General features: G+C 38.7%; 1 protein-coding gene across 4 annotated transcripts in view; it reads right to left on the bottom strand.

Moving 5' to 3' along the window:
• The window catches only part of Gpc5 (glypican 5), a 1368055-nt gene that overhangs the window by 1067366 nt on the left and 289530 nt on the right, over positions 1-11159 (bottom strand). For all 4 annotated transcript variants that reach the window (XM_031362935.1, XM_031362937.1, XM_031362938.1 and 1 more), the window contains exon 4: positions 2665-2798. In XM_031362935.1, coding sequence (XP_031218795.1) covers positions 2665-2798 — 134 coding nt within the window. The remainder of the gene's footprint in view (positions 1-2664; positions 2799-11159) is intronic.

The raw sequence follows: 11159 nt of genomic DNA, 5'->3' as shown, positions 1-11159 counted from the left end.
TGTGTGTTTGTGTGTGTATGTGTGTGTGTATGTGTGTGTATGTGTGTGTATGTGTGTGTGCGTGTGTATGTGTGTGTGTATGTGTGTGTATGTGTGTGTATGTGTGTGTGTATGTGTGTATGTGTATGTATGTATGTGTGTATGTGTGTGTATGTATGTATGTATGTATGTGTATATGTGTGTGTATGTGTGTGTATGTGTGTCTGTGTGTGTGTATGTGTGTGTGTGTCTGTGTGTGTGTACATGTGTGTATGTGTGTGTGTATCTGTGTGTGTCTGTGTGTGTATGTGTATGTGTGTGTGTGTGTGTCTGTGTGTGTGTGCATGTGTGTATGTGTGTGTGTATCTGTGTGTGTCTGTGTGTGTATGTGTATGTGTGTGTGTGTGCACATGCTCCAGCTAGGGTGTCTCTGACTTGTTTCCCTTTTCTTCCCTTTTTCTCCCACTGGGGTGCTTCCTCCAGCCCTGATATGAGGGTTTATGCTAGTCTTATTCTAACTTGTTATACATGTTCAGTTGATATAACTTTTCTCTTTTTTAAAAGCAAATTGAAGACAAATAAATGTAGGAGAGGAACTGGGAGAGGTGGAAGAAGGGAGCCAGGATGTAATGTATAAGCGAAGAATAAACATAATTAATTAACTAAAAATTTTTTTAAAAAATAGAAAAAAAACAAGAAACTGGATGATACTATATGAAGAAAGCTATATAAAACATTATTGGTGGCTAGAGAGATGGTTCAGGAGTTAAGAGCACTGACTGCTCTTCCAGCTGTCCTTAGTTCAACTCCTAGCAACCACATGGTGGCTCACAACCATTTGTAACATGATCCAATGCCTGTTTGTGGTGTGTGTGAAGACATTGTAGTATTCATATAAGTAAAATAAATAGATAAATCTTTAAAGAAAACACTTTATTATAGATTATGTAGAAGATATTCAAAACAAGTATCTTCACTAATACCAAAGAGGTGACAGTCTGTGACTGGGTTACATTTATACAGCAATGACAGAGAAGCCACCATTTCAAAAGAGGTGCACAGTTCACTAAATAGTAAAAAGGAAAAAAAAAGGTTTTTCTATAGTTTGATTAGCTTTTCATATCAAATGTCAATTACCAACCAGAGGGATACTAGAGGAGGTTTTAATTTACCCAGGGAAAGAGTGACGTGCAGACTGAATTACAATCTGAACAGTGCTTACCACTTGGTATCCACAAGTGGCATTCTGCCATTGCAGGCAAAATGTAGAAAAAACTGCAATTCTTACTACTAAAAATTCAGGAATATCAATCACATGGTATGACAGCATTGTCTTATACTGTTCAAGACACTCACCACTGACTGTGTGCAAAATCCGGATTACAGTTAACTAAAATCAGTGAAAGCATTCAGTCCTCAGTTTAAATATGATGCAATGGTCATATGTTTCTGGATTGGCCTAATATAATAAAGAATAATCTAATAGTCACAAAACAATAGTTCCCACAAGCTTAATCTGTCTTCCAAATTGAGGAGAAAAGTTATAAGCCATTGAATTTCAAACTTTTTAAGTCTGCTCTTTTGTAGGTATATATATGTTTCTATTTGTCTATGTATGTAACATGTGTGTACAGGTGTATGCAAAGGCCGGGAACTGCGGTTACAGGTGGTTGTGTTTAGCCTGATGTGGGTGTGTTGCAGAATATTTAATCACACTGTAAACCCCAAGATTATGTTTACTAGAAAAGCGTGTTTCTAGTTCTGGTGTGGCTCAGACTCAGCATGCACCTTTAATCCCTCTGGCTGCGATATGAACACCCCCTTAATACATGCCTTTAATCCCAAGCAGTGAGACTAAAGATAGTTTGTAGAAAGAAGCAGCCATGCTGGAAAGTGAAGTCTATTGAGTGGCAGACAAAGGGACAAATCAGGGAAACACTTGACAGAATAGGAAAGAGAGGAAAGGGAAGCTACTTGAAAAGTCAGAGAGAGAGAGAGAGAGAGAGAGAGAGAGAGAGAGAGAGAGAGAGAGAGAGAGAGAGAGAGAGAGAGAGAGAAAAGAAAGAATGAGTCAGTTTTAGCAGGACAGTTGTACAGAGAGAGGCTGCAAAGAGAGAAAAAGCTAGACACAGGCAAAGACAGAAGGCAGAGAATAAGAAGGAGCCAGAAGATTAGAATAGATTGCCAGAGTTAGTTTGAGAACAAGCAGAGGAATTCAGTCAAGGCTGAGAGAGAAGCCAGATTAAATCAGTTAGCTAGGAGAGGAGTTTGAGCCAAAAAAGCTGAGTTGAACCAGCCTGCCAGAGTTCAGAAAGAACTAGGAAAGGGTGAGCTCTTTCAGCAGCAGGTCTCAGAGGTTGAAAACATTCTAGGCCTAGATTAGATTGTATGGAGGTTAGAAACTTGCAGGACTAGGATTATGTTAGCAGGTGGAGGTGGAAAGCTTTGGAGACAATTGCATTAGGTGAATCAAACCAGGTCCTCTGCAAGAGCAGCAAGTGCTCTGAACATTGAACCATCTCTGCAGCCCATGAGCCACTACATTTTTAAATAAAGTAAAATGGCTTTTGATTTTTCTTTCTTTCCATGCTACATTTGGGCCTATTTAATGAACACATTCTATTCTCTTGTAGAATTAATGGCTTACTTTCTTTTCTCTTTCTGGTTGTAAAACAAATGTCTTACTTTCTTCTGTTGGCAAGTGTCTCTTCACCATTCCTTGTAGAAATCTTCATTCCATGCTTCTCTTTGCTTGGATCAAAAGTACAGCGGGGGCTCTGTGTTGGTGTTCTCACTGGATGGCCACAAATCTTATTCACCTTTCAAACAGAGAACATCAGAAGGCAGTTACAAACCTGCTCTAGCTTTCATGAGGCCACAAAACAAGGTTATGTTTGCCCTTATACTTCTACATTAAGTTCCAATACATGTAATGCTTGTGGGTTTTTAACAATGAGAATCAATGTATTTGAATTCAGTGCCAATAGTGATAAACCAGTTTCATTCACATTGACATAAACTACAACGCACATGAAAAAATTATCCAAAAATCAAGAATTAAAGTAAAAACTAAATTGCTTGTATATAAAGGATTGCTTACTCAAAATAAATATTCATTGTGTTTTACATTTGGATAAGATAACATAAATGTTTGTGGAATATCCACTCAAATTTGAATGAGACCTAAGGATAAAAGTAAATATCTTCTTAGAAAGTGAGTCTGTCCTTTCTTTCTTTGCAGTTCACAAAGAGAAGCTGGGGCCTCACACGTGCTAGGCAAGCACTTTATTATGTGTTTATATCTGCAGACTGTACTTTTGATTTTGAGGCAAGGCCCCAAGTTACCCAGGCTGCCCTTGAACTCACTATTCTCCTGCCTCAAGCTCACAACTGGGATGGTAGGCTTGTATCACCATGTATCGTTGATGAATACATGTAATATTGTATAATATTATACAATTTCATTTTATAATTCCTCTATATCTTCTTTCTTACACTAACATAATTACAAGGATGGTATAGTCTTCAAAAAATGAAAAAAAATTGACTGCAGCAGAGCAGTGGTAGTGCATGCCTTCAATCAACAGCATTAGGGAGGCAGAACTAGGCAGATCTCTATGTACTAGGCCAGCCTGGGCTACAGAGTGAGTTCTAGGACAGCTAGGGTTACACAGAGATAAAATGTCTCAAAACAAACAAACAAACAAACAAAAAATACTTGATTGCTTTTTAGATATTCTTCTAGAAATGATAACTTATATAGTTTACATAATTATCACTGGAAAATTGACTTAGCATATAGTGTACCAACAAGAATCATGATACTACGCAGTTCAAGAGGAAACAGCATGTTTGCAACAGACACAAAAGCCCTGTGCCAGAATCAGGAGGCTTTATTTCTTGTCTAACTTTTCTTCTTAGTTCTGAGACCTAAAATATAAGATGAAAGCTCTTTGAACTTGATGGTCTCACACATAAGGTGAAAATGTAAAAGTATTCCAAAGATATAAAATTCTACTTTTCTTTGATTGTTCCATATGGGGGATATTAAAATAATTATGTGTATATTTCCTCATCCTGTTCATATTTATTTTATTTCTAACATTTGTGAATCTCCTATGCTGAACTTTAGGGGAGATAAAAAGTAACTGACTTTTGCTTTAACAGAACTTACAAGTTAGAACAGAATGAGATCACCCACATCATCCAAAGGCAAATTGTGTTTTGTTTTTTGCTTTTTTTTTTTTTAAAAAAGGAGGTCCAGGGTGACTGTGTCTTTTGAGTGTGTTTGGGTATCTTCTGGGATTGGAGGAAGATGGAAAGTGAGAACCATGAGATGACCCACAAAAGGTTTACGTTTGCATGCATGAAACTTTGAGCATCTGTTAGGGAAGGGCATGTTGACATGTGTTTGTACGAAATCAACTCATAAACAAGCTTTTATTAAATATCATTATGTCAACGGCTGGAGATATATCCCTGTATGCAGTTGAATTCAATTCTGTGTAAAGCAACCACTACAGTTTTTCATGATCATAACCGGAGGAGGATGCACTAAAGCCAACAGCAGTTGGACGGGCACTGGGAAATTCAATTGCACCTGGGATGCTGCAGGAGGTGCTGCAGGAAGTTCTGTTTGAATAGCAAGTCACAAAATGAACCAAGAGTGTGAAATACAGAAAAAGCAAACATAAAGATTTCAGAAGAATCTAAATTGCCAAGGGGAATGCGACAACTTACCATACATATCGTATATATGAATACAGTCTGTATGAAAACACATAGAATACAGTATAGCATTTCCACTGGTGTGGTGACAGGGTATGCTATATGATGTGGATACCAATTAAAAAAAATTTGTAAGACAAAACTGTCAAGCAGGAAATGAATATTTCCATATCATTACAAGCAGAGTACTGGCCAGAATGTGGAGCAGAGGAAGAGCAGGCCTGCAGAGAAACATTAGGATCTAGAGTCAGGATCAGAGGCCAGAAAGGGAAGAAGAATACCATAGCAGAAATCATTTGCTAATCACCTCAGAACAAAGGATAGTGCTGAGGAGAAAGACAAACTCTAAGAGAGGGAGATATAAGACAACATGGGTCCGATGCGGAATGCAGCTACCATTTTGATTGTCCTAGAAAGGAAGAGTTTGGGCAGGAAAGAGCCAAAGGAAATTATGCTTTAAGAGTAGGCTAGAGAAAGATGTTGAAGGAGTTCTTGAAGGCTAAGATGTGTTTATTAGATAAAAGCTCCTGCTGTTTGCCAAGTTGAACAGTAAAATCCAGAAGTGGGAATTTTACAAATGGACCAGACAGCGTTGCATAAGTTTAACTTAAGAGAAAATTGTCTATCTACTAAATGTAGAAAAAAACTGCTAGTATTCCCAAGAGAGAAAATTAATTCTGAAGATAACCAATGATAATGTTCATAGATTGTAGACAAAAGCAAAATCAGCAGGGCTTAGGAAAGGATATTTTAAGTGAAAAGACCAAGGTATTAAAAGGTTCAAAATGAACTTCAGTCCCTGGGGCTAAAAAGTAGTGACATGGAGTATAAATATATTAGCTAGGTGCTAAAACAGAAAGAAAGGAAGATTTGTTGTCAACAACCACCAGTAGCAGGAATCAAGGAGAAGATGATGTGAATTGATGGTAGTTATGTCTGGAGGTATTATGGGATATTTTCAAAATAATCATGATCCATTGTGGCTGGCCACAGGGGCTTGAGGCAAAATGAAACTCGAAGCTTCTATGAATCTTAGTTTTCTCTTTCCTAAATTCAAGGAGAGGGGCAAAGTACCTTGAACTTATGAGTGAAGAGAAATATTATCTCAACACCCCCCACCCCTTGCTAGAGAAAAAGCCATATCTTCTACTGAACTGATTTCTAGTTAGGAATATAAGGAGTTGAAAAACATCAGCCTCACATGACCTTCATACTCATTATGTTTGTATTGGTTGCAGGAACAAAAAAATAAATAAATAAAAATAAAAAAATAAAAAAGCATTAGCTATTAGAGAATAGCTTCAGTTGTATCCAAAGACACCCATAGATACAGAAGCACAGAAGACTCCAATAATAGCAAGTGAATTTCAAAGATCCTGTTTCTTGACTTTGTTGGGATCTCTTATCCACATTTTATTAATAGGGAGCAAAAATCCACCTGGCAGCAGGATCTTAGGATGCCACCTTTGCTCCCCTGAGGGGAGCCAATGTGGATGGTACATTTCAATACTTATGCCTTCTTCCTACTGAAAAAAACCCTCACAAGTCTGTTGACAGATTTTCATCTTTGCCTTATACTGCAATTTCCTCCTTTTCATTCTCCCTGGTCTCGACTCTTCTCCCCTGTAATCAGTCTAAAGTACCTTGAAAAAAATTGTTTTCTTCTGTAGTGCTTGTCAACTCAGGCTTTAAGTTCCATCTCTGGCTTCCCGCTGATTTTCAAGTTCCCATCTCACCTTGAAATGACTCTCCTCCTCACTCCTAAGTTATATCACTTCACCCACTCCAATCAAGTATTTGCTGCAGCAACTGCTTATACGTTCACTGACTTTCCCATTCTCAGTTTAATTGTGAAACCACACACAAAGTGTCACATCATCATCAGCCACCAAGCACCTCCATCTGCCTGCACACTTGCTCTTTTTCAAGTCTCCAGATCAAAGATTTCTACTGAAAGGTGCAAAGAACATCTTTAGTTGTTTTCATGTCACACCTATTACCCACTTCTGGTTCTTAGCAATGACAGTCTTAAGAAGTATATTAATAATAGTACAAATCAAGGACTTAGAAAATAGTTAAGTGGTTAAAGTGTTTGCCACATGTGCATAGGGACCAGGATCTTGATCTCCAGAACCCACATATATGTCAGCTGGACAGGGCTGACCTCCTTTGTTGCCTGTGTACAAGATGCGGAGACAATGAAGCTCCAGGATCAGCCTGCTAAGTAGAGAAGCCAGGCAAGGTCTGGGTCCTATTGAGAGACCCTGATTCAATTAATAAGATGAATAGTAACTAGAGGAGACCCCCAGATCAGCACCAGGACTCCACATGTATGTATGCCTGTCTACCTGCACACATGTGCACCTTCACACACAAACATGCAAGCAAACCACAGGTACATGTGCACTAGGAAAAGATTACCCAAACTGAACAGCAACCTTTTAAGAATATTAAAAACTTTGAATTAAAAACATGGGTGTTCTATGTATGGTTATTAAATAATTTACCCTAACAGATAAGGCAATTCTGTGTCACCCAGTTTGCACCACCTTGCATGCTGAAAGCTGTTGTTTTAGCTTAGGAGATATTACATGAGAAATGATTCTAATACTCATGGGAATAATTAGAAAATATGAATCAGTACAGTGCTTTATCATGAACTGTGTTCCATTGACGAAAAGCTAATTTCAGATTCCTTGGAGGAGACTGATAGGTGACTTTTTACTTTTAATTAAAAAAAGTAAGTTTATTTTCTCATGCTTTATGCCCTTGTGATTTTAAAAACATCTTAAGGGCAAAGCCCACCAGAGTTAGACTATCTTGTCCAGACAGAGATAAATCCATGATCCTATCTTCATTCTGTAAAACTAATGTTAGTTGGATCAGAACTTGGGAAGAAGGCAAGAGAGGTGGCAGCTAAATGTCAGTCCCATTATAACTAAGTTTCTTTTTGTGAACTACAGTGATGTGCTAAAGGTTAATGGATAAAGGAATGGAAGTATTACAGCCTCTACATGGATATAGTTGACTGGTTTCCCCTCTGTTGACACTTCAGCAAGGGCCCATGAAAAATGAGACCAAGCTTTCAGGCTTGACAAGCAGACTCCACTGGAGTGGGTGTGGCAGAATAGCAAATAGAATAAAAGAAGACAGAACAAGTTTAGTTTCGTGTAATCGCCTCTAGAAGAGACTCGTTTTCTTTTAAATATTTATGTTTGAGGAAATTTCTAAAGAGCAACTTTAAATAGTGGACTAGAGGGTACTTTTGTTTTGATTTTTTTAAAGGAACTTGTTGAACAGATCCACCTATTTAAAGCCAAAAGCAAAACAAAATTACAAAATATGCCAAATATAAAGTTCAGAAAGAAAAATCTAGTAGATGGAGAAAGGTAAAAAAATTATAATAAATGCCTCCTGTCCCCCAAAATATGACTGGAAAAAGGAGTTTGGCAGTTTCAATACCAGGAAATCCTGCCCTAAAAGGATGTTATTAGCACTATGCAAATAATGTAGACATTATTCACATACATTCAAAGTGCAAATAAACAAAGAAGCCCAGTACAGTAAGAGCTTAGAGGTAAAAACCATAACAATGCTTTAAAAGTTGTGGAGAATATAGCAGTGACATTTATGCAGGAGTCAAATGTCATTGATAACCCATAAAACCTGTTCCTTAAATATATTTTATTCATAAAAGAATTCTAAATTTGCACGGGTGGTCAGTTCATAGACAACAGGACACAAGTAATATTAAAGCTGCATTGGAAGATGGCCTGCTGGGGCCCTGCCAGGAGGGCCTCATACAGTACTTCTTCCTATTTGTATAAACGAAGCCACCAGAGGGAGCTTCAGCATTTCAATCCTCTGACATTATTAACCATACTTACATAAGAATCTATTTAATATCATATACTTTAAGACTCTTGAAGGGATATTCAGGTTGTCCACTAGAGTAAAATATGTACCCACACATGAAGTCTTCACAAACAGCCAAATGCTCTCTAAGGCCTATGTGCTCAGGGAGAAGTGCAGCATGAGCGAGCGCTTGGTCTCGGGGTAGCATCCCCTAAGCGATCATGTTCTCTGCAACAGAAAACAAAATGAACCAGCATTTACAATTCTCCTCGCTCCTCTCTCCTGCCCTCCCTCTCTGTCTGCCTTCCTCACTTGTCTCCTTCCTTCCTTCCTTCCTTCTTTCCTTCTTTCCTTCCTTCCTTCCTTCCTTCCTTCCTTCCTTCCTTCTTTCCTTCCTTCCTTCTTTCCTCCCTTCCTTCTCTCCATCATGGATCTCTCCATTACTGTTAAAGGCACACATCGGTTTAGTGAGTCCCCAGGATTGAAAAGCAATTAGAAAAATTTTTGCCCTTGTTTCACTACACAAAGCACAATGTTGATCAAAAAACTGAGTATCTATATTCATGAGAAATTTTTCTAAGAAATGAGAGTATAGCAGCAAATCTTCAGAACCTGTATTCTCATGATGGAAGCAGGAACTGTACTTAACCCACCCCACTCTGATTTTTGAGGCAGCCTTCTTTCTATATAACCCTAGCTGACATGGAACTCTCTCTTTAAACCAGGCTGGGTTCAAAGTCAATGAAATCCACATGCCTCTGCCTCTCAAGTGCTAGGGTTTAAAGCCCTGCAATATCACAAAATATCTAAACTTTGTGGTGTTCTGAGTGAGAATGTCCCCATAGACTTAGATATTTGAATACTCAGATATTTAAGGAAGTATGGCCTTACTTGGAGCAGCCTTTGAGAGATTAAAGACTCCATACCATTGTGAGCATCCCTAACCCTCTAGCTTCCTGTTTGTGGATGAACTTGAGAGCTCTAGTTTCCTGCTTCAGTCACCAAGCCTGACTGCTGCCATTCCTCAAAACTCCTGTACTTCTGGAACTGTAAATCTAACTAAACCTGGTCTCCTGTAACCTGCTTCTGTCATGCTGCCTTGTACTGAAGATAGGAAGGTGGATAATGCAAAGTTACTCAGTTAAAAGGGATCATTGGTAAGATGGTGGGAAATGGGGGATCGTCATCTTGGTAATCAAGAATGAACTATTTAAAAAGCAGCCTTAAACTATACCCTGGGTAGTTAAGATGCAATGTTGCAAGCTTCAGGAAGAAGTGTCAGTTGCAGGGAACAGAAACAGGAACAGCTCTGAAATGGAAGGAGGTCACATAGTCCATAGGAGTATGGAGATGGGTGACATAGAGACAGTTCAGCCACACTGCATAGTTCCCCCTGTGTTCTGACAAATGGGTGAGCTTGTGTTGTCATTGAACAGTTGTGAGCCTGATGATAGCACAGGGTAGTTTATTTTTAAAATATCCTTGGCCAGGCTAAAAGCCAACTCAGAGAAGAAATACTTGCCAAAATAGTACAAGGATCGAAGTTTGTATTACCCAGAACTGTAATCTCAGTACTTTTGAGACACATACAGGGACAACCTGTGTAGTGAGATGAACTGAGCAAGCAGGCTCCCACCTCAGTGAGATACTGGCTACATATGCAAAAGTGAAAAATGATCCAAAAAGACACTTAATATCAAGTTCTGGCCTCCACAGGTATATCCACATACATGCAAAAGCACAGGCACACATGCAAAATGTAAGCACATGCCTATGTACTGGGACACATAAAAGTATGCATACACATAGGTGTGCATACCATGCATACATACACATAATATGTAAAAAAATAAATAAGCCAATTGGCTGTTCTATGTAGAGAAGTATGACATTCATAGTCACTAATATAAGATATTGATAGACAAGGTGGAAAGAGTTGGTCCTGATGTACATTTTGGGTGTGTTGGTGAGAGATGATTGGCAGCTTTGCTCAAGGTGCTGAAGAAGAACTAAGCATCAATAGATGATCCAAACAACCTAATAATGGAGACATCAGGACTTGAATATACAATCCAGTAATCGATTTCTAGTATCTTTTATAAGAAGAAATAAAGGCAAACTGAGTGTCATGTGATCAGAGAGGAAACTAAGAGAAGAGAAGATTTATTGGAGAAATGCAATGTACTCCTTGACCATGCTTTCCTTCTGAGGAGTAATATTTACCCAGAAGCAGGTGGTCATAATGGGAACAGAGAGCTGAGATCAGGGAAGGAATTTAAATGTGCATAGCCAGTGTGGACAGCATCTGAGGAAAGACAAGAGGATGCTGAAGACTCCCCCTAGACCAGCCAACATCTAGATGGAGAGAAAGGGAGGCTGAGAAGACTGGACCAAAAACTCAAACAAGTAAGTGTAAACAAACATGAGAACCACTCTAAATGCAAGTGTTTTCCCTCTTTATGCTATAATTGAATTGGTAGTAAATCTCAGAGGAGTGGACACAGTGTTTCGAATAAGGATATTCTGCATCAGGCGCTGGTGGCTTAGGCCTTTAATCCTGGGACTTGGGAGAGGCAGGTGGATCTCTTTGAGTTCTT

Source organism: Mastomys coucha, unplaced genomic scaffold (genome assembly GCF_008632895.1).
Source record: "Mastomys coucha isolate ucsf_1 unplaced genomic scaffold, UCSF_Mcou_1 pScaffold9, whole genome shotgun sequence".
NCBI lineage: Eukaryota > Metazoa > Chordata > Mammalia > Rodentia > Muridae > Mastomys > Mastomys coucha.
This window is presented reverse-complemented; position numbering and strand designations above follow the sequence as displayed.